Raw genomic sequence first — 24,847 nt, 5'->3', positions numbered from 1 at the left:
TGATCTTTTAAATCATTTATGCCCTTGTGTCGAGGGTCTACCGGAAATAACCTCTCTACCTCCCACGAGATAAGAATAAGGTCTGTGTATCCTCTACCCTCTCCAGACCTCACTTGGTGGGATTTTTCTGGGTATGTTATTGTTGTTGTGGTTTTAACATCTATATAAAATTCTCTATCGAAAGAAATTTGTAACATTCCTCATTAATTATTATTTTTAAAAAATCATTTAAACAATTATACAATGAACTTGAATAAGCAAAATAAGAAAATAAATGTTGCCAATTTTTTCTTCTCCTTCTATTGCCTTTTCATTTGTATGTTGCTTCTAAATATGAATTGTAGGCACTTATATTTCATAAGATCCATATTTTCTCGTTTCTTTCGAATAATTTTTTTTAAAAAAATAGAATGAAAGAAGGAAAAAAAACAGGGACAGCCTGATCCATAAAATGACGGAATTCAGTTTCTACAAAATATCAGGAAAAAGAATATCACTAAGATCTCCGTCATAACAATAGCACCAAAAGAATTATCATCTATTCAAGCTTCTATGTATGAAAGTAAATTAACAAAATCAGTATCTACAAAATATTGGATGGGAAAAGATATCAAATTGTTATCAAACTCACCATGACAATAAGTGTATATATATATATACACACACTACTATATTATCCAATTGAGATTTCATTACATGTCAAAGAAAAACAACACTCATTATAAACCTAAAAGGTCATCTATTCAACTCCTATATTTTGTCATACTAGCAACGCACGGGCCCAACGTCAAACTTCACAATGTGAAAAGGGTGCATTTTATGAGTTAGCATCTTTGAAAGAACATCCATAAAACATAGGTTCTTCGTGGAAATCATTCGTTAAATATTTTCCCAAGAGTTGCTAGACATATTAAAATTTTCATAACAAAGAAAATTTTCATAACAAAGAGGAATGACTAATTACATGAAATAACTAATTTATTAACAATCCCATAAAGAATGATTGTATAGTATCTAAGGAGATGATTTCAGATCTATCTTTAGGAGGTCTTGACTGCTCGAGTAGCACTACTACATGTAGAGTTTGAATCCTGAAAGTAGAAAAAAAGAATGGCATCTATAATTGAATGATACAAAGTTTGGGACATAAACCTTTTAGAATTGTGTGGTCCTATTGGAATGGAAGAATAGAACATGTGAAACAGTTCATAATGGCCTTTCAGATTGTCCTAAATTCAGAGTACATTTTAGTTTGAACTTGAATAGTTCAGAAGCAAATGAAGATCTTCTCAAATGATGAGTTGCTATTCGGTAACAGAAGTAGAGGAGAATATGCAGTTACCAAAGATATGGAAATACAATATCTTTTTTGTTCGTTTTTATTTACTGGACTCTTAGTCTTAGGTGACTTAATTGTGAATAGAGAACACGGGGAAGCTTTCTAGTAGTTTTTGGTATAACTATGAAAATGAATCTTTTTGTTGATTTTTTTTTTTTTATGACACGGGAACCCGCAGCCGCTACCCTTCGGGTGCGCACACGGTAAACTTAGCTCCTGTGTAATAGTCTTTGTTGATCTTTTTCTCAGTTATCAACCTGTATATCATATCCATTGAAGAACCTACACTATTTTAACTAAAACAATCTACTATATGTTCTCTTCCATGCTTATTAAAATTTAGTGTCTACTATCTATGAGATAATGATATGAGAGAAGCATGAAATAGACTAACTAACCTAATGGCCTCTCTTCTTGCATCGAATTAATTGTTATATCTCCTGTTAAGATTACCTGGTCCAAGAGCAAGAAAAGAACATGTGAAAAGATCATATATATCCGTACATACGCTAATTTACAATGAACACAAGAGAAGATAAATTATCTCATTTCTCAAAGAAATTTCAGAAGCTTACACACCTCGATAGCTCAAAATATACCTTATTAAGTGCCACCGGAGATTTGTATTTATGTAGAGAAGTCTCATGGATACGATTTACAAAGGGGTTAAGAAACTAATGGATGTTGTAGATAAAATTTTATCATAAAACTAATCGTATAATCTCTGGCTAAACCAGATTTATTCCATGTATAGGCCAAGAAAAGTTCATGAAGATACTTTATAACATCTAGTATAATTCTCTATCCAAGATATCGCCTTAATCTATCATACTAAATCATAATTGTGCGACTTATTCCCGAAAGGTTATGCTAAAGAATCTTACAAAAATTGATACTCCAGCCAAGCGTAGTATGTAAGGGGTGCAGCAAATCCTCCATATTACCTGAAAGCATAACCAATGACGACATTAGACAAATAAGCAAATCCTGAAAGGAGAGGCATATTATAAATGAAGTTGTTCATGCACCAAGCAATTTTAAATAGCAATGTATTCTTGGTCATTGCTAATTTAGTTACGTTCTCTTTTCTTATACATTTCCCTCTCATCATTGTTACACATTCCTCATAATCTATATGTCCACCCTGCGAAATAAAAATGGTGTTAGCATATATCTTAATTTGACATTACTAGACCTTATAAGACATTATTTTGTTGCTCAAGTTTTTACATTTGAAGAATAGAACAGTCGGAAAATCCTTCTTTGCGTTATTTTGATGCCGAAACATTTATCTAAGTTTAAGATATGTCGCATAAGGAGATAATAAACAAAACGATGATTACTATTGCAATTGTTCATTGCCACATCAAGATGTACTTTGTAGCTTGTTGGTGTATTAATAGTGCACTAAGAATTGTACAAAATGATATAAAATTATATATAACTGCCTAAAAGGAGCTTCTCAGAGAACAAATAGCATTAAGGATTTTTTTTTTTTTTAAAAAACCCCGTGCACTAAGCTTCTGCTATGTGCGGGGTCCGGGAAAGGACCGAACCACAAGGGTCTATGAATCTGTTTACATCATGTGTTACTAACGCATGCAAGTTAGCATTTTCAATTATCTATTGATAACGTTATTTCTCTAATCCCAAGCCATTGTCTCAAGAGCTATCTGTACATGATTCACTATGTTGTCCATATTTTGGTTTTTTAATTCTTAGTTCTATCATTGAAAGCATGATCTATCCAATTCAGTCCATGTTCATTCATCTTACTGTCTGCTGATGTATTTTGGCAGTTTTTATCTCTAATATGCTGCATATACATTTAGCTTAGTCATTATCTTTTTTTTTTTTAAGAGACATTCATAATGATGAATCTGGAATAGAAAATTATATTTTTTAAATTATTCAGTTGTTTTAGCCAAATCTTTAAAAACTGTAGCTGCATCAAATTCCTTCCCTTTTTATTACAATTTTTTCTGGTGCCAATTCAATGTGCTTAGTGCTGTTGCAGTTTGTGCACCTGAGCAGAAAATTACCATATAAGGTTGAATAAAAAACCACATGCATAAACATAATCCACCCTGAAAGAGAAGGTCTATGTAGAATTGGCAATGCCAAACCCTATAGCAGGAACTCAGAAAACACAATTATAAACTACAAAAAATAGAATTACACTTGCAAACATCATTCACTCTGTTCTGACAGATAAATGAAATGAAGCCACGAATTTCAGGGCACATATAATCAGTTCAAGAATTTTAGTTCGGGAAGCCGGTGTACACCGAAAATCCGTTATGTTCCAAAATATCATTTTAAGGGGACCGCAACTAAGAGGAATGAATATCAATGCGAACAATACCCAGCAAGCAATAATTAAAAATAGTCTAATTAAGAAAGAAATTTATAAAATTAGCACGTCTAATTGAACACACGCATGATTTCGTTGCACAAATTAAAACCGGAGAACCACACCACTTACCTTTTTCAGACCAACAAAAAATTCACACTTTGAAAGAGTGACGGATAGAGAGAAGCAACTCAGCAGAACATACAAATCCGACTGAAGAAGAAGGAGAATCCGACTGAAGAGAAGGAGAATCGGAAAAGGAAGTTGAAAAACTCATCTCTCAAGTAGGAGCGGATGCAAAGCCAACAAGGTTGTTCGGTAAAAATTTATAGTGTATATATAGTATAGATTTTTTTATTTATGTATATATATTAGCTTTTGAACATCCTGAATAAATGTAAAAGGTTAGTTCAAGTGGTCAAGAGTGTTTAAAATTGTCTCTAATGTTATAAGTTCAATTTCCATCAATAACATTATTTTTTATATTTAGCTTTTATTATTTTTTTCGAATCCCTAAGTTAAAATTATGGATCCGCCACTGCTCTCAAACAAAGAGATGACACTTCCGGAAGAGAAACTTTAGACTAAAAACTGAAATTTCTACTATATGTGAAGTGCTACACGTGGATATCAGAGATGTGGGACCCACGAGTTCATTCAACAGTGAAATAAGGCAAAGTTTATAGTACAATCTAAAATGTTTTTTTTTGTACAATTTCTTAGTGTCTGCCTAAACAATAAAAAGCAATACACGTGTTGGGTCAAAGCGGCCTATCTAAACAGATGGGCCCAATTTAAAGTACCTTTTATATTACTTTGTTTTTGGCACAATAAGTGATTGCAAGAAAATTCATATTCCAACTTTTGCCATGTTCGTCCGTTCGTCCACCCCCAAACTGTCATTTCTAACATAGTAGAGAAATATAGAGGAACTACATGCATGAAGGATAAATACTTTAATGCTTCTTCTTAAACAATGGCTACATTATTTCCCCTCTTCTCTTGTTACCATAGTTGTAATCATTCTAGTAACTTTCCCATGCACCACCCTCTCAACAAGAAAACTAGTCCTGTCAGCTGCACCACCCAAACCCAATATTGATATTGTTACCACCACATCATTATTAACTTCCCCATGCACTTTTCCATGCACCACCCTCTCAACAAGAAAACTAGTCCTGTCAGATGCACCACCCAAACCCAATATTGATATTGTTACCACCACATCATTATTAACTTCCCATCTTAATGAAAAGCTTGCTAGCTCCTTGTTATAATCAACATGGGAGCTGTTAACTTGCTAAAATTATGAAAACATTTATGAATTTGAGCTCAGGTTCGATGCAGTTCTAGAGAGAACAAAAAAGGGAGTTCTATTTACTAAGATTGGGAGCAAATGAATAATTGTGTGTTACAAAATATCTGCGCCTCCTTTATATATTGACCCGGCAACACTTAACTGAAGAATACAATATAAAATGGGCCTAGCTCGGTACAAATAAGTAAAGAAATAATCAACAGCCCAAACTTCCAATACTATGTAATGCCTTCATCAGTGTGTATTCTAACAGCCCCCTTAAAGTTGGAGGGGGATACAACTCCTAACTTGCGCAAATGAAGATGATGGACAGCACCCACAAGTGGCTTGGTAAACATATCAGCGTATTGAGAAGCACTGGCACTATGGGTAAGATCAATGAGGCCCTCAGATAACTTGTTCCGGACAAAGTGGCAATCCAATTCAATCTGTTTTATGCGCTCATGAACAACAGGATTCCGTGCAATGTATATGGCAGATTGATTATCACAATGCAGAGGAATAAGCAGAGAGACATGAACTCCAAAGTCATCAAGAAGCCTGACAAGCCAAGAAAGTTCAGCCACAGCTTTGCTCATGGATCTGTATTCAGCTTGTGTGAGGACATGTGTTATATCCCGTATTTTATATATTCGGATAATTTGAGATAATTGTGGCTAGTAAGAGATAAGACAATATTTTGATCTTATTTAATACATAAGTGGTTCATAAAAATATTGATGCGGGAATGTTGAGGAAGGCTAAGGGCAAAATTGGAAATTTGAAAAACAGTTTTCATGAGTTACAAAAATTTGTCATGAAATAATAGGCTTGGAATAAAAAAAGAAAAAAATTGGGCTTGAAAAATGGCCAAGGATGGCCGGCCATAAGGAAAATGGGCCAAGGCCCATGTAAAAATTAAAATCCATGTGATAAAAAGAGAGGGTCATATCATTCATATTCATTTATCCTTAGAACTTTCAAGAAACTAGGAGAAGCAAAGAAGACAACAAAGACCAAGGCCTATTCGGCCATATTGAAAAAAAATGAACCATGGGAAATCTTGATAAAATTTTTATTTCTTCTAGTATTCCTACTAATTTGAAAGTCCTCTTTAACGTGGTATAATTGTTGAGGTAAGAATCCCTCTTATTGTTGCAAGTTCACAAACCTAGCTAAGTGGGAAGTTGAAGGAAAAAGGTAAGATTTAATCTTCTTTTATATGTTATGAATGGTTGTGAATGTTGTAGTATGTAGAAATGAATGAAATTCATGAAAATATGTAGTGTGTGAGTTGGCCGTGTATATATATATATGTGATGTAGTAATGATAAACCAATTATTTTATCTAGTGTTTTGATTATTGTTGTTGTGGATTCTAGGTTGATAATGGAAGTTTAATGGTTCAAATTGGTATTGAAATTGGTTGTAGGTTGATGTGGGAATTAATGTGATTTTAGTATGATTTTATGTAATTGGGAAAATAATGTTGTTAAGGTGTGAGTTGTTGGTGAAGTTCATGAAATTGAAGGAAGAAAAATGTGTTGTTATTGTTCTTGTTCCTTTTGGAAGGTTTCGGATGGCATAGTATATGGGTTGGATTATTTTGAATATTGTACGGATTGTTTTAAGTATTCTTGAATAGTGTTTGAATGGTTGCGAATTAGTATTTGAATGTGTGAGCAACTATGAAGTGAATATAAGTGAAACGTCGTTGAAGTTCGTAGAAAGAAGTTGTTAATGTTAGTATGCGTTTTGAGTCAATTGTGAATATTGTTAGAATAATTGGGTATTGTTGTTGATAAGTTGGCCGAGTTAAATTCTCGGATTTGTTGTTGATGCTATAGCCGAGTTGAATTCTCGGGGATGTTGCATTTACAGGGGAAATGCTACCGAAATTTCTGTAGAATAAGTGTTGGTTTAGAATTGGATTTTAAGTGTTATGGCTAATGTTTGGTATATATGACTATCGTTGTAGATCTTGCGAAGCGAAAGACTTAAGTTCGGACTAGCATAGAAAGCGGGCAAGGTATGTAAGGCTTACCCTTTCTTTCTTTTGGCATGATCTGTATGAAATGAGCAAATGACGTATATGTATGACTTCAAAGAAATTCCTACTCTTAGAGCCACTAGGATGGCAACGTTGTTGATTTCCATAAGTAGTTTCATATGGTTGGATGCGTATTTATGATTTCCGAAGTTCTATTTGGTATGTTCCCGAGTCTGTCTACGATTCTCACGTACTTCTGGGTATGAGTATGCTTAATATGTTCGAGCCTAATATATGATTGAACAATGAGATGTGCATAGAGAGTTTGGTTCCTAAAAAAGTTCTGTAAGTTCCAATGAATCTTTGACATGTTCTGATACGTACATATAGTTCCAAAAGATATATTTGATTTGACCCATACGATACCCGAAAGGTACTTGATATGATTGTTGCTTCGGTTTTCCAAAAAGGGCTCCTGAAATGTTCGTAGAACGTTCTGTACTTCAAACGATCATAACTTTCTCATACTAACTCGGATTGATCCGAAACTTGTTTCTGAGCCTTCAGATGCCGATAAGTATACTTGTCTATTGAGTCTCAATTTACGTGCATATGGTTTTGCACTACTCTGTTCGTGCAAGCCTCAGTATGTCCTTCACTGAGCCCGGGCCAGGATATGTTATCGTGCGTACTCCTCTGCATTGTTCACTGAGTCCCTCATTAGAGGGCCGGGTATGGTATAGGTATGTGATGATATGATTATGGCACCGAGTCCCATGATGGGCCGGGTACGGCATATGTGCACATGATTTCATTTACCGAGTCCCTTAATGGGCCGGGTACGGTATGACTTCATTCACCGAGTCCCTCACTAGAGGGCCGGGTACGGTATGTATATGTATATGTATATGCATGCATAATGATATGAAAGCAGGATGACATGATTCTATCACCGAGTCCCTTAATGGGTCGGGTACGGTATGTATATGATATATGATGTTCGCACGCATGATTTCATTCACCGAGTCCCATAACGGGCCGGGTACGGCATATGTATACATGTTTTCACGATGACATAATGACATGATTTCATTCACCGAGTCCCAGGATGGGCCGGGTACGGTATGTGATATGAGAATGTTTGATTCTGTTACGTACTGCACAGGTACAGTGGTTTCTTGATTATGATACTTGACTCCTGGAATCTCTGTTTCAATTATGATCTTTTCAGTTGTATTTCATGCCTTACATACTCAGTACATATTCCGTACTGACCCACTCTTCTTCGGGGGCTGCGTTTCATGCCCGCAAGTACAGACGTTCGTGTGAGTGACCCGACAGTTTAGGCCATCTGTTCTGCTGCTTTGGAGTGCTCCCTCGTTCTGGAGCCCACATTTTGGTACATACTCTTCCGTTGTACATATGTATGTATACATTCAGGGGTACGGCGGGGCCCTGTCCCGTCATATGTTTCTGTTGTGTTTGTTAGAGGCCTGTAGACATGTATGTGGGTCATGGGTCGTTGTTGTTCGGTTATGTCTGTGATTTGCGTCTAAGCGGTCCTATTTGTTATGACAGCCTTAACGGCTTGTATGTATATATACTTATGTATATGCTTTGGCGATATGTTCTACGATAACCTTGGCGGCTCCGGTATGATATGTATGTTATATGCGACCGCTTCAGATTAATATCTGTAATAATTAATATATGTTGGATCTGTATAAGTCGTTGACATGCTAATTTGGTAAGTAAGTGTGTATGGGTGTCCAGCTCGGGCACTAGTCACGGCCCACGGGGTTGGGTCGTGACAACATACCCCCAGTCACTATCACAGAACACATAAAGAGACAAACCAGGTGAATTGTTGAAGAAGATGCCAACATCAGAGATGCCTTTTAAGTATCTAAGTAAGTGCAAAGCAGACTTCATGTGTGGGACACAAGGTTTTTGCAAGAATTGACTTAAATGTTGGACAGCAAAACAGAGGTCAAGTCTAGTGTGGGTAAGAAAATTCAGTTTGCCAACCTAACATCTATACTCTTCTGGATTAGGTAAAGGTTCCCCCATATAAGGCAAGAGCTTTTCATGCAATTCCAAAGGGCACATGATAGGTTAACAATCAGCAAAATGAAACTGAACCAAAAAGTCATAGATGAACTTTTTCTGATAGAGAACAACACCATGGAAAGAGTACAGAACCTCAATTCCCAGAAAATAGTGAAGAGAACCCAAATCTTTTATTCTGAACTGTGCATGAAGAAAATCCTTGAGTGCAGATATCTCAGCCAAATCAATCCCATTTAGGATAATGTCATCCGCATAAACCACCAATAAAACTAGAGAGTCACTAGATCCCTTGGTCAACAATGAGTAATCATTAAGAGAATAAGAATAACCTCTAGAGCATAAGGCCTGAGACAGTTTGGTATACCATTGCCTGGAAGCTTGTCTCAGTCCATAAAGAGACTTTTGGAGTCTGCAGACAAGTGGAACTATAGAAGAAAGTGCAGAATCAACACTAAGACCAGGAGGAAGTTTCATGAACACCTCTTCATCCAGGTCACCATAGAGGAAAGCATTATTAACACCAAGTTGGAAAAGGGGCCAATGCTTCTTAACAGCTACATCAATAAGGGCTTTGATAGTTGACATTTTCACAATTGGAGAAAAGGTCTCATGAAAATCTATACCCTCAACCTGAGTATCTCGCCTAACCACAAGTCTAGCTTTGTATCTCTCCAAGGAACCATCTGCCTTATGTTTAATCTTGTATACCCACTTATAACCAATGGGTTTCTTTCCTGGAGGCAATGGGACAATTTTCCAAGTCTTATTGGCCTCTAAGGCATCAAACTCATCCTTCATGGCAGCCTGCCATTCAGGAAAGGAAGTTGTCTGGCTATAAGTATGAGGCTCAAAAGAAGCAGGCTGACTACAAGTGGAGGAATCAGGAATAAATGTGGAGCTAACTGAAGAGGAATTATAGATGTAGTGTTGAAGATGTACAGGTTATTTTCTGGGCCTAGTGAACTGTTTTGTTGGAAGAGTAGGTAGAGGAGGTTGAGGTTGGGGTGCAATAAGAGGAGGGAAAGGATCAATAGGAGGTGGTTGTACAATAGCACAAGGTGGAGGAGAATTATCAGGTGGGATACCAGGAACTATAAGAGGTGGAGTAGAAGGGATGGCAACATCATCAAAGGAACTATTAGATGGGGAAGAAGTAATGACAGGATCATCAAAGAAGGCAGAATTGGGAAAAAGCAGAACAGATGGCTGAGAGTGAAAATTCTTGTCAAAAGGAAATAAATGCTCATGGAAAAACACATCTCTAGACACAAAACAAGAGTGAGATAACAGGTTGCAAAGCTTGTATCCCTTTTTGCCAAAAGGATATCCCGTTGAAAGTCCCAACATTAAAAGATGCAGAGGTGGATGAGAATTGAGGTGTAGTGGAAACTTGCCTCTGTTTCTCATCAGACAATAGTATGCTATAGACAGTGCTGACTGAGGAAAGGGCTTAAGCATTAGAATGTTGCTTCTAGTTTGGACATATGTTTCATTCAAACCCATCAAGAAATGGTAGACTCTCTGCACATCTTTATCCTTTTGGTATTCAGACTTAGCCCCACAAGCGCAAGAACTAACACGAGTTATGGAAAGAGCATCGATTTCATCCCAGAGTTGTTTGATCTTATTAAAATATGAAGCTATGTCAAGGGCACCTTGGGCTATGTGGGCCAAGTCCTTCTTTAGTTCAAACACTCTAGCGGCATCTGCCTTTCCGTATCTCTCCTCCAATTCACTCCAAATATCCTTAGCATATTCATAATATTCAACACTACGAGCTAGGTCTTTGGAAAATGAATTGGTCACCAAGACACGACTAGGTCATTACACATCTACCATTGTCTGGTTAATGGAGATCCTTCATCAGGCTTTTTAGTAGTACCATCAATCATATCCAACTTATTCCTAACCGATAAAGCAACTAAAATGTTTCGTCTCCAACTCCCATATCCTATTCCATCAAATGGTACAGGGACGAAAGATGCCCCCAACACATCTGAGGGATGGACATAGAGTGGGTGACAGGGATGAGTGTAGTCGCCTGGATGAAAAGCAGTACGAGAAGTGCTCTCAGACTTTGTGGATGGTGCAGGGATAGTATTGTCATTTGTCATACTCTCAATTAGGTGATAAACAACAAAAATTTTGTAAAATTTAACTAGAATAGAACGAGAATACAAGTTTCCTTCGCAAACTGAAAGGAACAATAGCCTTGAATGTAAACAACAGTCGAAGAACTCAAAAGAAAACTTTGAACGCCGTCACCAAAACCCAGTGCGATAGAACCCTAGTTCCAATGAAAACCCTAGCTGAATTGAGTTGAATCGAATGAACGCCGCCAAATGAACCTTACAATCCAAAAACAAACCTCACAAATCCATAAACAAACCTTAGAAACTTGAAATTTCACCACAAAAACTCAATTTCAACAAGATTTGATGCGAAAATAAGTGAAATCGAAGAAATCTTCAACAATATGGACCGAGGGTAACACCGCATTGTGGATATTAACCAGTCCTATGAGGATCTGGGCTCTGATACCATGTTAACTTGCTAAAATTATGAAAATATTTATGAATTTGAGCTCATGTTCGATGTAGTTCTAGAGAGAAGAAAAAAGGGAGTTCTATTTACTGGGATTGGGAGAAAATGAATAATTGTGTGTTACAAAATATCTGCGCCTCCTTTATATATTGACCCGACTACACTTAACTGAAGAATACAATATAAAATGGGCCTAGCCCGGTACAAATAAGTAAAGAAATAATCAGCAGCCCACACTTCCAATACTATGTAATGCCTTCATAAGTGTGTATTCTAACAGGAGCACTGATGATAATGGGAGCCAACATGGTCACTACAATTTTCTAGATATTTTTGCTTACGTTTGTATAGTCCTTATGTCGTTGTACTGCGTTGTGTCGAGAATAAGGTATAACGTTCGTGAATGCATAATAGAATTAAGGGAAGAACAATATAATACAATATAAAATATAGTACTCAATGTTTTGGGCTACTTAGAGGTTGTACAAGTGGCTGTGAAGGTTATACATGTGCGTTGATTAGCTGAGGTTGTTATAGTTAGCAGATAATTACTTCCTGAACTTACAAATAGACCCCAATAGTTTTAATTATTAGTTTGGTTATTTACATATTTTCCCCAAATGTATTTTTTTTTTCATTTCTGTCTTCTCCCTTGTCACTATGACAAGGGAGAAGACAGAAATGAAAAAAAAAAATTGTCTTCTCCCTTGTCCCTTGTGGGATTTACTAGGTATGTTGTTGTTGTCCCTTGTCATGCGAAGAGAGGGTATTTGTGGTTACCTTCGCTCATTTGTAGCTTATCATATTATCCTAATTATTTCTTAGCTTAGTTCTGTAATGGTAGATTTATTTATTTTTTAATTTTTTTTTTATACACATTAATCTCTATTTATATAAGGGAAATTTGCACGATTGCCCTTATTCGGGGTGGTCTTTAATTTTTGCCCCTCAAATTGCTAGTCTTTAATTTTTGCCCTTCGTCTAAAATACCTCGATGTTCTAGGTTTGAATCCCAGCTCAGTCAAAAAAAAATCGCAAGGCAGAGTTTCGTAGCAAAACTAGGCCTATTCGGGCAAAAGTTAGGCCTCTTTTGTAGCATTCTAGCAGATTGAAAAAAAAAATTATGATGCAAAATTTCGCAAGGCAAACCTTTGCCGTATAAAGCAGAATTTTCGCGAAGTCTTGCCTTGAAAATTTTATTTTTTTTCACTAAGCGGGGGTTCGAATTCAGAACCTCAAGATATTTTCGGTCACCTTTTTAAGCGAAGGGCACAAGTTAAAGACCAACAATTTGAGGGACAAAAATTAAAGACTAGCGTCTTTGAAGGTTAATCCGTGCAAAAAAATGTTTGTAGGAATAGCACAAATTTAACATCATCCCCAACGAAGGATGGAATTCTAATTTTAGTATTTCACAAGATGGTTCATTGACTAATCAAACCATATATTACATTATTATTTGTGCATCATCGCCAATACTTACATGGTTCAAAGGTTATAATCCCGATTCTTTGGTACAGATGATAAAATCCTAATTCCTTTTGGACCCCATGACATAATTTGGAACACATTTGCGGGTAATTACACGTTTAAAACACGTTGATGGATGTATGGTTCAATATGAAACTTACTTATAGCAATAGTAGTACGGCTTAAAATACTTAAAAATGGATAAAATAAATAGTCTCAAGACCCAAATATGGACCATGCGTCACACAACCATCGCATGGGAAGCACAATATATTACATTTTCAGTGGTTATGACATTTAACTTCTTTCGTATCCCATGGCTGTATACTTTATTGATGGTTGATGGAATGGTTAACGTATTTACAAATTTTCTAATTGAAGCGTCAAATCTATGACCTTTCACAACTATGGTGCCATGTTCATTTGACGAGTTTCTACTCCCTGTGCGAACAAAATCCAGTAACAACTACGTCTCAATCCTAAGCAAAAAATTGTTTATATGAACTTTCTATTCAAATTCTGTTTTTTCTTCTTCCTTTTTCCAGACAGTTTTCTGCTTCATGATTAAGAGAACTGGGGAAATGTGATGACTTCCAAATCAAATACTCTGCACTAATTAATTTTTTTACTGTGTTATAGGGATGTTACAATAACACTAAAATACAAGCAATGTGGAGAAACAAATGCCAATAACTCAAGTCAAAATCAAAACATCTTCACCTCATGTGGGAAGCTTCTCTGCCTCTTTTCTTAATTTTATTGCGAAAGCTCCTTTTTCTGCTAAATGCCTTCTCCTGTAGTCACACAATGGAAACATATCAATCATAGCAGTTCTCTTCAAGATGAGTACATAAAGAATCCGTTGAGATATTGAAGTCGACAAGTTACAAGCAACTTTTGCATGTATTATCAAGAACGTTAGAAATCAATCAATAATCGAGAAATTGTTTCACTAATAGAATCAAACACACGCTTCTTGATTAAAAGAAATGATTTTTATACATAAGCTAGTTTAGAGGGTCTTTTTTCTCCTCTAGCTTACATATTGACCTTTCAGTATAATAAAGGTGTAGAACTTACCACTGGCATATCAATTTTCTGTGCTAGACGAATGGCCTCAACAAGATCACGGTTTGATTCTCTATAGAGACTCGTAACAAGGCCAGGTTGGCCTGCTCTAGCTGTACGACCAACCCTGTGCAAAAAATCTACAGCGGACGTGGCAAACTCTGCCTATAATGAGGGGAAAAAAAACTAATCACGAAAACAATCAAAAGGGAAAACATGTCAAATCTATAGATGTATACGGAACTATGTACAGGATTATGCCAATAAAAGTACGTACAGAAACTGTAAAGACTTCATAACAATGGGGGAAAAGTTGTAAAGGAGATGAAATATTTTGACAGTTTCATTCCTCAATAACTCGAGGCATGTAATTTACATGGTTGCTGTTGATTTTCTATCCTTGGAAATGATATCCTGAGATTGGTGTTTTTTCTCTCTCCTCTCTTCTCTCTCCTCTACTCACCCTCTCCAACGGTAAGATCTGCCCCCCACTCTATCCGTCCTCTCCTCTGTCGCTGACACCGACGACCACCGGCGGTACGTTTTCTGGCCGGCTAGAGCTTCCTCTCCTCTCCTCTTTTTTTTTTTTTCCTTTCTCTTTCCTCCCCTACCCTGCACCAGGAAATCCTCCCCCAGTAGGTTTCCGATCAGGTCTGCACAGGTACACAAGTATCCGGCAGAATACGGCGGCGAACAGTGATTCTCGGCGGTGAACAGTATTTTCGGCAGTGAACAGGTTCTTTTTACCTGGAGCTGGTACCTCCAGTGGACAGTATCCATTTAGCCTTTCAAATTTTGCCTGCTTTACTTTATTGTATATTTGTTTCACTTTGTTGCCTTAGCTTAACTTGTGCTTTAGTATTGAACTCTATTTGTCTTGGATAAACCTTTGACTAGTGTTTGTTTGCTTTAGTGGCTTTAGTGAGGGATGGTAGACTAGGGTCATGTTCTCGGTCGGGGACGGGGGCTAGGGGTGGAGGGGTTAAGGGAGCTTCTAGGTTGAGAGTAGGGTCTTGGAACATTGGGACTTTAACGGGAAAGTCCATAGAGCTAGTTAAGATTCTTAAGAAGAGGATGATTAATATTGCTTGCTTCCAGGAGACAAAATGGGTAGGACCTAAAGCTAAGGAGGTGGACGGGTATAAGCTTTGGTTCTCGAGTAAGTCGGGAGACAGGAATGGGGTAGGCATCTTAGTTGATAGTGAGCTAAGGGATCGGGTGATCGAGGTTAGAAAGGTTAATGACAGGATGATGACGATTAAGTTGATCGTTGGAGGGTTCACCCTGAACATTATTAGTGCTTACGCGCCGCAAGTGGGCTTGGACGAGGAGGTTAAAAGGCGTTTTTGGGAGGATTTGGATGAAGTGGTGGGAGGTATACCGCTTACTGAGAAGTTATTCGTAAGAGGAGATTTCAATGGACACATTGGGTCTGTTTCGAGGGGTTATGATGATGTGCATAGGGGTTTTGGCTTCGGAGACAGGAACGGAGGAGGAGTCTCACTCCTGGATTTCGCTAGGGCTTTTGGCTTGGTGGTAGCTAACTCGAGTTTCCCTAAGAAGGAGGAGCACTTGGTAACCTTTCGTAGCTCGGTGGCTGCGACGCAGATAGACTTTTTGCTCCTTAGAAAGGATGATAAAGGCCTTTGTAAAGACTGCAAGGTCATTCCGAGTGAGAATCTTACGACCCAACATAAGCTATTGGTGATGGATTTGGAGATCAAGAGGAAGAAGAAGAAGAGGGTCGCCGAGGACCGGCCGAGGATCAGGTGGGGGAGTTTGACTTTGTCTAGTGCCCAAGAATTAGGGGAGAAGTTGATGGCTTTGGGGGCATGGGAGAGCAGAGGAGATGCGAGCAGTATGTGGGATAGGACGTCCAGTTGCATTAGAGAAGCAGCTAGAGAGGTTCTAGCAGTCTCAAGAGGTCGCCGTGGTGGGCACCGAGGGGATTGGTGGTGGAATGGGGAAGTCCAATGTAAAGTGGAAGCAAAGAAGCAGGCATATGCGAAGCTGGTAGACAACAAAGATGACGAAGAGAAACGAACGAATAGGGAAAAGTATAAGATGGCGAGAAAGGAGGTGAAGTTGGCAATGTCGGCAGCGAAAACAGCGGCGTTTGAACGCCTTTATGCAGAACTAGAGGACAGAGGCGGGGATAGGAAGTTATTCAGGCTTGCCAAGGCCAGAGAGAGGAAGGCACGCGACCTGGATCAAGTGAAGTGCATCAAGGACGAGGATGGCAAAGTGTTGGTGGAGGAAGCTCTCATTAGACGGAGATGGCAGTCGTACTTCCATAAACTCTTGAACGAAGAAGGGGACAGAGACTTTGTGTTGGGAGATTTGGAGTACTTTGAGAGGCATCGCGATTGTGGTTATTGTAGGAGTATAAGGGTCTATGAGGTTAAGGGTGTTGTCCGTAGGATGTGCAGAGGAAGAGCGACCGGACCTGACGAGATTCTTGTGGAATTTTGGAAGAGTGCAGGAAGGGCAGGCTTGGAGTGGCTGACTGGGTTGTTTAATGTCATTTTCAAGACAACGAAGATGCCCAAAGAATGGAGCTGGAGTACAATGATCCCTTTGTACAAGAACAAGGGCGACATTCAAAGCTGTAACAACTATAGAGGTATCAAGCTGCTAAGCCACACTATGAAAGTGTGGGAAAGGGTGGTAGAGATGAGGGTGAGGAGAGACGTGTCTATTTCAGAGAACCAGTTCGGATTCATGCCGGGGCGTTCTACTATTGAAGCCATTCATATTGTTAGGAGATTGGTGGAGCAGCATAGGGAGCGAAAAAGGGACTTGCACATGGTATTCATCGACCTAGAGAAAGCTTACGATAAAGTGCCAAGAGAGGTTCTGTGGAGATGCATGGAGGCTGAAGGTGTACCTGTGACGTACATTAGAGTGATCAAGGACATGTATCATGGAGCCAAGACCAGAGTGAGGACTATAGGAGGAGACTCGGAGCACTTCCCTGTTCTGATGAGTTTGCATCAGGGATCAGCCCTTAACCCATTTCTATTTGCCTTGGTGATGGATGGATTGACGCGACAAATTCAAGGTGAGGTGCCATGGTGCATGTTGTTCGCGGATGACATAGTCTTGATAGACGAGACTCGCAGCGGAGTCAACTCTAAGCTAGAGGATTGGAGACAAACGTTAGAGTCTAAAGGATTCAAGTTGAGTAGGACCAAAACAGAGTACTTGGAGTGCAGGTTCAGTGGTGTACCTCAGGAGGCTGACGTAGAAGTGAAGCTTGGTACCCAGGTCATTCAAAAGAAAGAAAGTTTCAAGTATCTTGGGTCTATTTTACGAGCAAATGGGGATATTGACGATGATGTCACACATCGTATTGGTGCAGGATGGTTGAAATGGAGGCTCGCTTCCGAAGTGCTGTGTGACAAGAAAGTGCCACCAAAACTTAAGGGCAAGTTCTACAAAGTGGTGGTTAGACCGACTCTGTTGTACGGGGCAGAGTGTTGGCCAGTCAAGAACTCTCACGTGCAGAAGATGAAAGTCGCGAAAATAAAAATGCTGCGGTGGATGTGTGGGCACACTAGGAGAGATAGGATCAGGAATGAGGACATCAGGGACAAGGTGGGAGTGGCATCGGTGGAGGACAAGATGCGAGAAGCGAGGTTGAGATGGTTTGGGCATGTAAAGAGGAGATGCATAGATGCCCCAGTGCGGAGGTGTGAGAGGTTGTCTTTGGACGGTTTTAGGAGAGGTAGAGGAAGGCCAAAGAAATATTGGGGAGAGGTGATTAGGCAGGACTTGGCGTTGTTTCAGATTACCGAGGACATGACCTTAGATAGGAGGTTGTGGAGGGCTCATATTAGGGTAGAAGGCTAGTAGGTAGTCTCGCTTTTCTGTCGCACTAGTAGGCGTAGCTTTGCTCTACTTTTTATTGCCCTATGTTTCCTGCTTTTATGTGTTGGGTCTTGTATCTCCATGCTGTTTTATTATAACTTCTTTGCCCTTGTTTTTTTTTCATTTTCGCATTGCTTTGATTTGCTTGTCAGTATCTGACTTTTCTCTCCTTGTTTTCTTGTTTTCTTTTGAGCCGAGAGTCTTTCGGAACCAGCCTCCCTACCAAGGTGGGGGTAAGGTCTGCGTACATTTAACCCTCCCCAGACCCCACACTGTGGGATTCAATGGGTATGTTGTTGTTGTTGCATTCCTCAATAACTCCTCTAATAAAATCAATATACAAGTAGCCAATTAACCCACAAAGCAGTAAAAAGCAGAAACCTTTAGTAATGGTCACATCAATAAGGTGTGTATTGGTTACATAATCATAAAGGAAAAAGGCCAAATACATAGGCAGCCCCTTAAACTTGTCCCATTTAGACACTTGAACTTGGGCTAGTACCTATTGAACGCCTAAACTTCTCCAAAACTGTATCAATTAGAAACATTTTGCTAAAGAAAGTCAAAATATAAAACGCGTGCATTTCACACACACCTGATGTGGCAAAAAAAAAAACAATAAGACAATGACGCGTGGATTTTGATCCCAAACTATAAGGAAAAAAAATCTCTCCTCTATCTCTATGTTTCTCTCTGTGTCTATCAATTGTTCCTTCGATTCCTATAACTTCTCCATTCAGATCATTCTTTCCTTCCTAAACCCATATTCTTCATTCAAATCAAATGCCAATGCAATAAATAATACGAAAAACGGTTATCTCGAGCAAAATTAGGGAATAGGATTGATATAAAGAAGATATTGATACAATACCCATATGAAAACTCCATAAGCAGCCATGTGAAAACTCCAAGGACCACCGTGAACTGATATTGTTTTTAATTATCTGTTCTTATTATTGAGACACTACACCATTTTCATTCTTCTCCTTGGTTCATTTGGGAGATCTGACCGAGGGTTCGAGCTGTCTTCTCGAGGTTTCCGGCAAACTACTTTGGTTCGCTGTTCAAGTTCAAATTGGCCAATTGAGGTTTTCTTTTGAAGCTCCATTTAGATTTCAGTCACCGGAGTACATTTTTGTGTAACATATCCGACAACCAGTGTAAAAACTTGCCGTTGCCATGAAAATTTCCGGCGTGGGTGACGACATAAAGCAAAACCAGAGGAAAGGGAAAAATGGAGAAAAAGAAAAAAGAAGAAAAAAATGAACTAACCATTTGTTAGATACTACACGCGCTCAAAAAGAGTGAAAAAACACACACTTTGCCAAGTCAACAAAATGTGTAATTGAACCACTATTGGAGAAGTTTAGGTGTTCAATAGGTACTAGCCCAAGTTCAAGTGTCTAAATGGAAAAATAGGGCAAGTTCAAGGGGCTGCCTATGTAGCTGGCCAAGGAAATGATGTCATTATATTAAATTTTTAAAACAATGTGTCATGCATCTAAGAACAATCAAAAATTAATTAACAATTTCGTAACTTAAAAAGAACAAACCTGAATGACATGTGAAACATTTGGAATGTCAATACCACGTGCAGCAGCATCCGTGCACACAAAAACACCACCTTCCTGCTGGAAATCAAGTAAATTCTTTGTACGCTCCTCCAAAGAGCTATCACTATGGTAGCGGAAACATTGAAGCCCAGCTCCTGTTAAAATTGTAGCAACAGCTTCCACAGCGTCAACAGTATTTGCAAAGACCATGGTTCGGAGAACTGTAGGACCACTATCAGCCATACAATTTCCATTTTTCACAGCATTTATGAGAGTATCCACTTGGGTGTCAACTGAAACTTCAATCCACTTCTGCTCCAACCTAAAGTGACAGCAGGGAGGTGATAAAGTCATGCTAGTTAAATTCTCCTTGGAAAATTATTACAAGGATAGCCATTGAATTGAAGTACTGATACAGCCAAAAGAAGAACTTGAATATCCACATGTGACAACACAATCTCCTTGGTAAAGATGCTAAGTTAACGGGAACTGAACAAGGCATAGTAAGTTATCTGCGCAAATACACTCTTACGTAACTTTTTATAAAATTAGAGCAAATAGCTGATTCTTGCCCCCCCCCCCCCCCCCTCCCCCTCCTCTAGTGTTGGCAAATGAAGAGGGGTGGGGGGTGGGTGTGTGTTGAGTCGAATTAGATATGGTCGTTGAAAATGTGTTAGACAAAAACGGCTATAAAACCGACCGGCCCGTATTTACCACGGATAAAATACGGGTTGAGTGACGGATAATACAAATATCCATATCTTTTGCTCAATAAAGTGAAAACTGGCAAAATTTTAAGTTAAGCTTAAACTCATGTTCAATTTGAAACAACAAATGAGTAATTAGTCAAATTCCGTACAATTCAGATTCTGCCGTATCTTTTATTTTCAATTTCTTTTAACCAAGAATCAAAAAAGAAAAACATAGGAAGAACATATGCGATCAACAAGGTTCGAATTTGGAGATGGGATTTTAATTTAGACTCCATCAAAGTAACTCAAATACTACCTTTTTGAAGTTCTCCATCGGTCTTGTAATTTCCATCCGAAATTGAGAAGAATGAAAGGAAAAAAAAACGATGATTCTAGAAGAACAGAGAAGTCCTTGCGGTGTACAGATAAGAGAAGCGCCGGTAGAATACATGAGAATGAGTTCCCATTGGTTCGAGCAGGATTGCATGCAGTGAAGCATGTAAAAGATGGATATCCATACTTCTAACCATTTTTTATCATGGGTTAATATGATTTGATCCATATTTGATCTGATCCTAGCAAATCAACCATCCAACCTGTTTTAAAGTGGGCGGAATGGACGGATACTTGAAAGATTAATCCTTTTTGCCAGCATTAGCCCCCCTCCCTCTAGGAATACTAAAAAAGAAACTAAATAGGGGACTAAAAGAAACATAGAAAAAAGTGGCACCTTGGGCTGTGCTGATGAAGATAATTTCCGCTAACCCAAGTAGCATCAGGAAACATCCGCTTCAAAACTCCTCCAGCAGTTCTCTTCCCATTTTCAGGAAGGGTAGCTGCAACAAAAATGTACTGCTTGCTCCGCTCATATATTTTTCTCACTCTTCGCCAATCTCTTCTCTTTAACCCCTTGGTGTCTGCTTCTAGATGTGCACTATCTTCACCAACTTCTGTATCTTCATCCTCATCTTCATCTTCATCTTCACCATAATCTGCTTTTAGGTCTCTAAACTCATCCAAGTCTGAAGTTGATGACATCGCAGCTTCCAAATTTTTAGAACGAGATAACTGCTTCTCATCAAAACGAAGCATATCTATAAGTCGAACCACTTGGTTCTGGAAACTTCCACAAAGCAGCATATCTGCCTCGTCGAAAACCTACAAACCGCCCAAATAACTAAGACTTTTAATATTCGGAAATCACTTTCTCAGGATCAAATTTAGAAAATTCAAGAAATATTACCACATATTTAACACTACGTATAAACTCTGAACGTCTTCGCCTTTCTGGGTCTATAGAGTAAAGATAATTTAAAAGTGCTGCCGGAGTCGACACCATTACATCTGGTTCTTTTGAAGGCCAGACCTGCATTAAATTTCTCATTTGTTAGAGACATTAAAAGTTTAAAAGAACTTTGATCCACAGCAAGAAAGAACGATCTTTATCAGGTAAACAAGGATCAACAATGACGATGAGCATGCTCACCTGTCGGCCACAAACAGCTGCAATACTGAGGAGTGGTGTACCACTATCATTGCAAAGACTATTAGCCATTCGGACCACTTGTTCACATAACATAACATTCGGGCAAAGAACAAGAGAAAGACGATGGTGCTTGCTGACATCCCGATCAGCAATAGCCCCTGAATTATCAGAAATTTGGCATAACTTATCAATCAATGGCACTAGGTAACCATGAGTCTTGCCACTGCCAGTCTCTGCAGCAACCACCACATCAGCCCCTGAAAGTATACTTGGTATACAAGTTGCCTGAATTTGAGATTATATATCATTACTATAAGATTTAACACTATGACCTATAATTGAAAGATATACTAGGATGATAAACCGAAGTGACATATATCATGGTGTATATGCTAAGAATTCACATGGCAAATATTCTGCAAGAAGTTGAAACTTTGAGTCACCAAGGGAGCAAAGTGGGAAAAGGTCACTGGTGACTCCATAAGAAAGAATATTCATTAGATACTGATTCCTATCTCAAGAACACTTTTTCTCCTCTTGGATTATCTTAACTATCTTCTTTAGGAGATACTTTTTGTCCTGCATAAGGGGTATAGTCTAGCAATATGAACTGGAATACAGTCAGAAGTAAACCTGAAGTGTGAGTGTTAAACTATAATTCACTTTTTTCTAGCTACTTGACCTTTGCAGCTGAATAGTTGAATTATCCAAATGAAATACTTGAGGGTTATAGAGTTTATGCGTGACTCTCTCAGCTAACCCAATCCATTGACATCTCTGTGAAACTTCCATGACAGTCCATATTGGCTACCAAGTCTACCACATGTGCCCAAAGAACTATACATCTGGAATGAAGATATCATTCACTGAGAACTTGTTGGTTATTTGCTAAAATTTCCATGCACCAGTCCAACAAAAACTTCACCTATGATGTGAGATCCCAAAAGAAGACCTGGCCTTAATCTCGAATAAAGGAGGAGTGTTGCAATGTATTTGAGAAAAATAGTCTAACAATAACGAATCTTTTGATTACTTGGACCAGAATACAGCAAACTGCTTATCAGTTCCCACTTAATTCAAATTAGGCTCTGAGCATAGAAACTAGTTTAGTGAAAACAGGAATCAAATCATGTAAGAAAATCAAACCAAACAGGCCCTAGGAAGAGAGTGGTACCTACCTACTCTGTAATGCAATATATAAGATATTATCACCATAACACAGTTTAAGGAGTTCATATTAATGAAAGAAACCAAAAAGATTCAACTTTTAGTCATAATTTTCTTATAGTGGGCAAAACTTAACAAAAACTTCACCTATGTGAGCTTCCAAAAGCAGACCTGGTCTCAAGCTCGAATAAAGGAGTATTTCAATTAGTTGATGGGTAAAACTAGTCTAACAATAAGGAATCCTTTGAATACTTGGACCTAAATAGAGCAAATAGCTTATCGGGCCCCACTTGATTCAAATTAGGCATATAACATAGAAACTCGTTTAGTCCAAAAAATAATCAAATGATGTAAGAAATCCAAATCAAACAGGCCCTAAGAAGAGAGTGTTACCTACTCTGCAATGCAATATATAAGATATTATCACCATAATACAGTTTAATGAGTTCATAACTAATCAAACAAACCAGTAAGATTCAACTTTTAGGCATAATGTTCCTATAGTAGGCAAAATCTAACAGACAAAAAAATAGGAAACTACCTATTACAGAGGCCTAACAGACCGAAAAAAAAAAGATTAAATCATGTAAGAAAATCCAAAACAAACAGGCCCTAAGAAGAGAGTGGTACCTACTTGATAATGCAATATATAAGATATAATCACCATACCACAGTTCAAGGAGTTCCATATTTAATCAAAAGGCCCATTTGGCCATGGATAGTTTTCACATTTTCCTGGAATATTATTCCTGGAAAACTGTTTTGGACATAGAATTGTTTTCCCGGAATTCGAAAAACTCCAAAAAGCTGTTTTCACAATTTTCACTCCAAATCACTCACAAAAATCCAAAAACAACTTCAGTTTGTATTCATGTCCAGATACAACTCCAATATCCAAATACCATTTTTCAACTTGAAAACAAATAGTAACTTTTTCCAAATTTCACAATTATTACGTCCAAACACCCACAAAGAAACCAAAAAGATTCAACTTTTAGTCATAATTTTCCTATAGTGGGCAAAACCTAACAGGCAAAAAAAAAAAAAAAAGATTAAATCATGTAAGAAACCAAAACAAACAGGCCCTAAGAAGAGAGTGGTACCAACTCTAATGCCATACATCAGATATTATCACCATACCACAGTTTAAGGAGCTCATATTCAATCAAACAATCCAAAAAGATTCAACTTTTACTCATAATAACAGTTTTTTTTTTTTTTAGAATACCTGAATTAAAGAGGGCCTATGAAGGCCAACACTGGATAAAGCACGAGATAATGATTCAGAAACACCCAAAGAGGTCCAAGAAACACTTTGTTCAGCAAAAAAAGTCTCATTTGCATTTGTGTCAACAACTTTAGTGGCTGAAACAGCAGACCCAAATGCTCTAATTCTACAACACTGTGGTTGGTAAGCAGTAGTAAAAGCAAAAGGTCGAAACAAGAATAGGTTTGGCGGAGATGACAACCTCCATAGTTTGCTAATTGAAATTGAGTGCTGTAAAATCATCAGCTTTAACCCCTTTTTGCTATGATTTAAACTTGTGTTGAGAATATGGGGTTGCTTTTTTTTTGTGGGTTTTTTCAAGGGTTTAAGGTACTGTTTGATTTGTCGTTAGAGAAGTAGTGGGGAGGATAAGATCTGTAAAGGGTTAGTAGTTTGATTAGTAGTTTCATTTTCAGGAATATCCTTGTAGTTTTTGATATTACCAATTTAACATGTTGACTTTTTCTGTGGAAAAAAAAAAAAACATGTTGACTTTTTGGTCATTCTTTCTAGCAAAATTATGGATTTAATTCTTACATATACTATTTTAAGAAAAATTATGATCATTGTTCTCGGGACGTCTTGATTAGCACTATATGTATGATACATAGCGATATTTTGGGTTTTGTAGCAAATACATAGAAAATCGATACCGAACTGTTGATCTGTTCGTCGGTGCAC

General features: G+C 38.1%; 1 protein-coding gene and 1 long non-coding RNA gene across 2 annotated transcripts; both read right to left on the bottom strand.

Moving 5' to 3' along the window:
* Positions 1-437: 437 nt before the first annotated feature.
* Positions 438-3,993, bottom strand: LOC132642692 (uncharacterized). The gene is made up of 4 exons (XR_009583305.1): positions 3,825-3,993; positions 2,224-2,283; positions 1,738-1,792; positions 438-1,091 (listed from the first exon to the last, which is right to left on the bottom strand). It is a non-coding gene; the product is annotated as an uncharacterized LOC132642692 (long non-coding RNA).
* Positions 3,994-13,650: 9,657 nt separating this feature from the next.
* On the bottom strand, positions 13,651-24,578 carry LOC132641413 (DEAD-box ATP-dependent RNA helicase 22). Its single transcript, XM_060358401.1, has 7 exons — positions 24,128-24,578; positions 21,733-22,017; positions 21,490-21,612; positions 20,977-21,404; positions 19,555-19,876; positions 14,144-14,296; positions 13,651-13,857 (listed from the first exon to the last, which is right to left on the bottom strand). Exons 1-7 carry the CDS (start codon positions 24,407-24,409, stop codon positions 13,780-13,782), a joined length of 1,671 nt encoding a protein of 556 aa, XP_060214384.1. The 5' UTR covers positions 24,410-24,578; the 3' UTR covers positions 13,651-13,779.
* Positions 24,579-24,847: the final 269 nt, after the last annotated feature.

Source organism: Lycium barbarum, chromosome 5 (assembly GCF_019175385.1).
Source record: "Lycium barbarum isolate Lr01 chromosome 5, ASM1917538v2, whole genome shotgun sequence".
In the NCBI taxonomy this organism is placed as follows: Eukaryota; Viridiplantae; Streptophyta; class Magnoliopsida; order Solanales; family Solanaceae; genus Lycium; species Lycium barbarum.
This window is presented reverse-complemented; position numbering and strand designations above follow the sequence as displayed.

What these genes read in the sequence shown, in the direction of transcription:
- LOC132641413 (XM_060358401.1), bottom strand. Translation starts at nt 24,409, where the DNA reads ATGATTTTACAGCACTCAATTTCAATTAGCAAACTATGGAGGTTGTCA. An exon ending in ATAGGCCCTCTTTAATTCAG is followed by an intron (nt 22,018 to 24,127) that starts GTATTCTAAAAA and finishes TCTCAAATTCAG; the next exon opens with GCAACTTGTATACCAAGTAT. An exon ending in ATGTTTCACATGTCATTCAG is followed by an intron (nt 14,297 to 19,554) that starts GTTTGTTCTTTT and finishes CCCTCATTATAG; the next exon opens with GCAGAGTTTGCCACGTCCGC.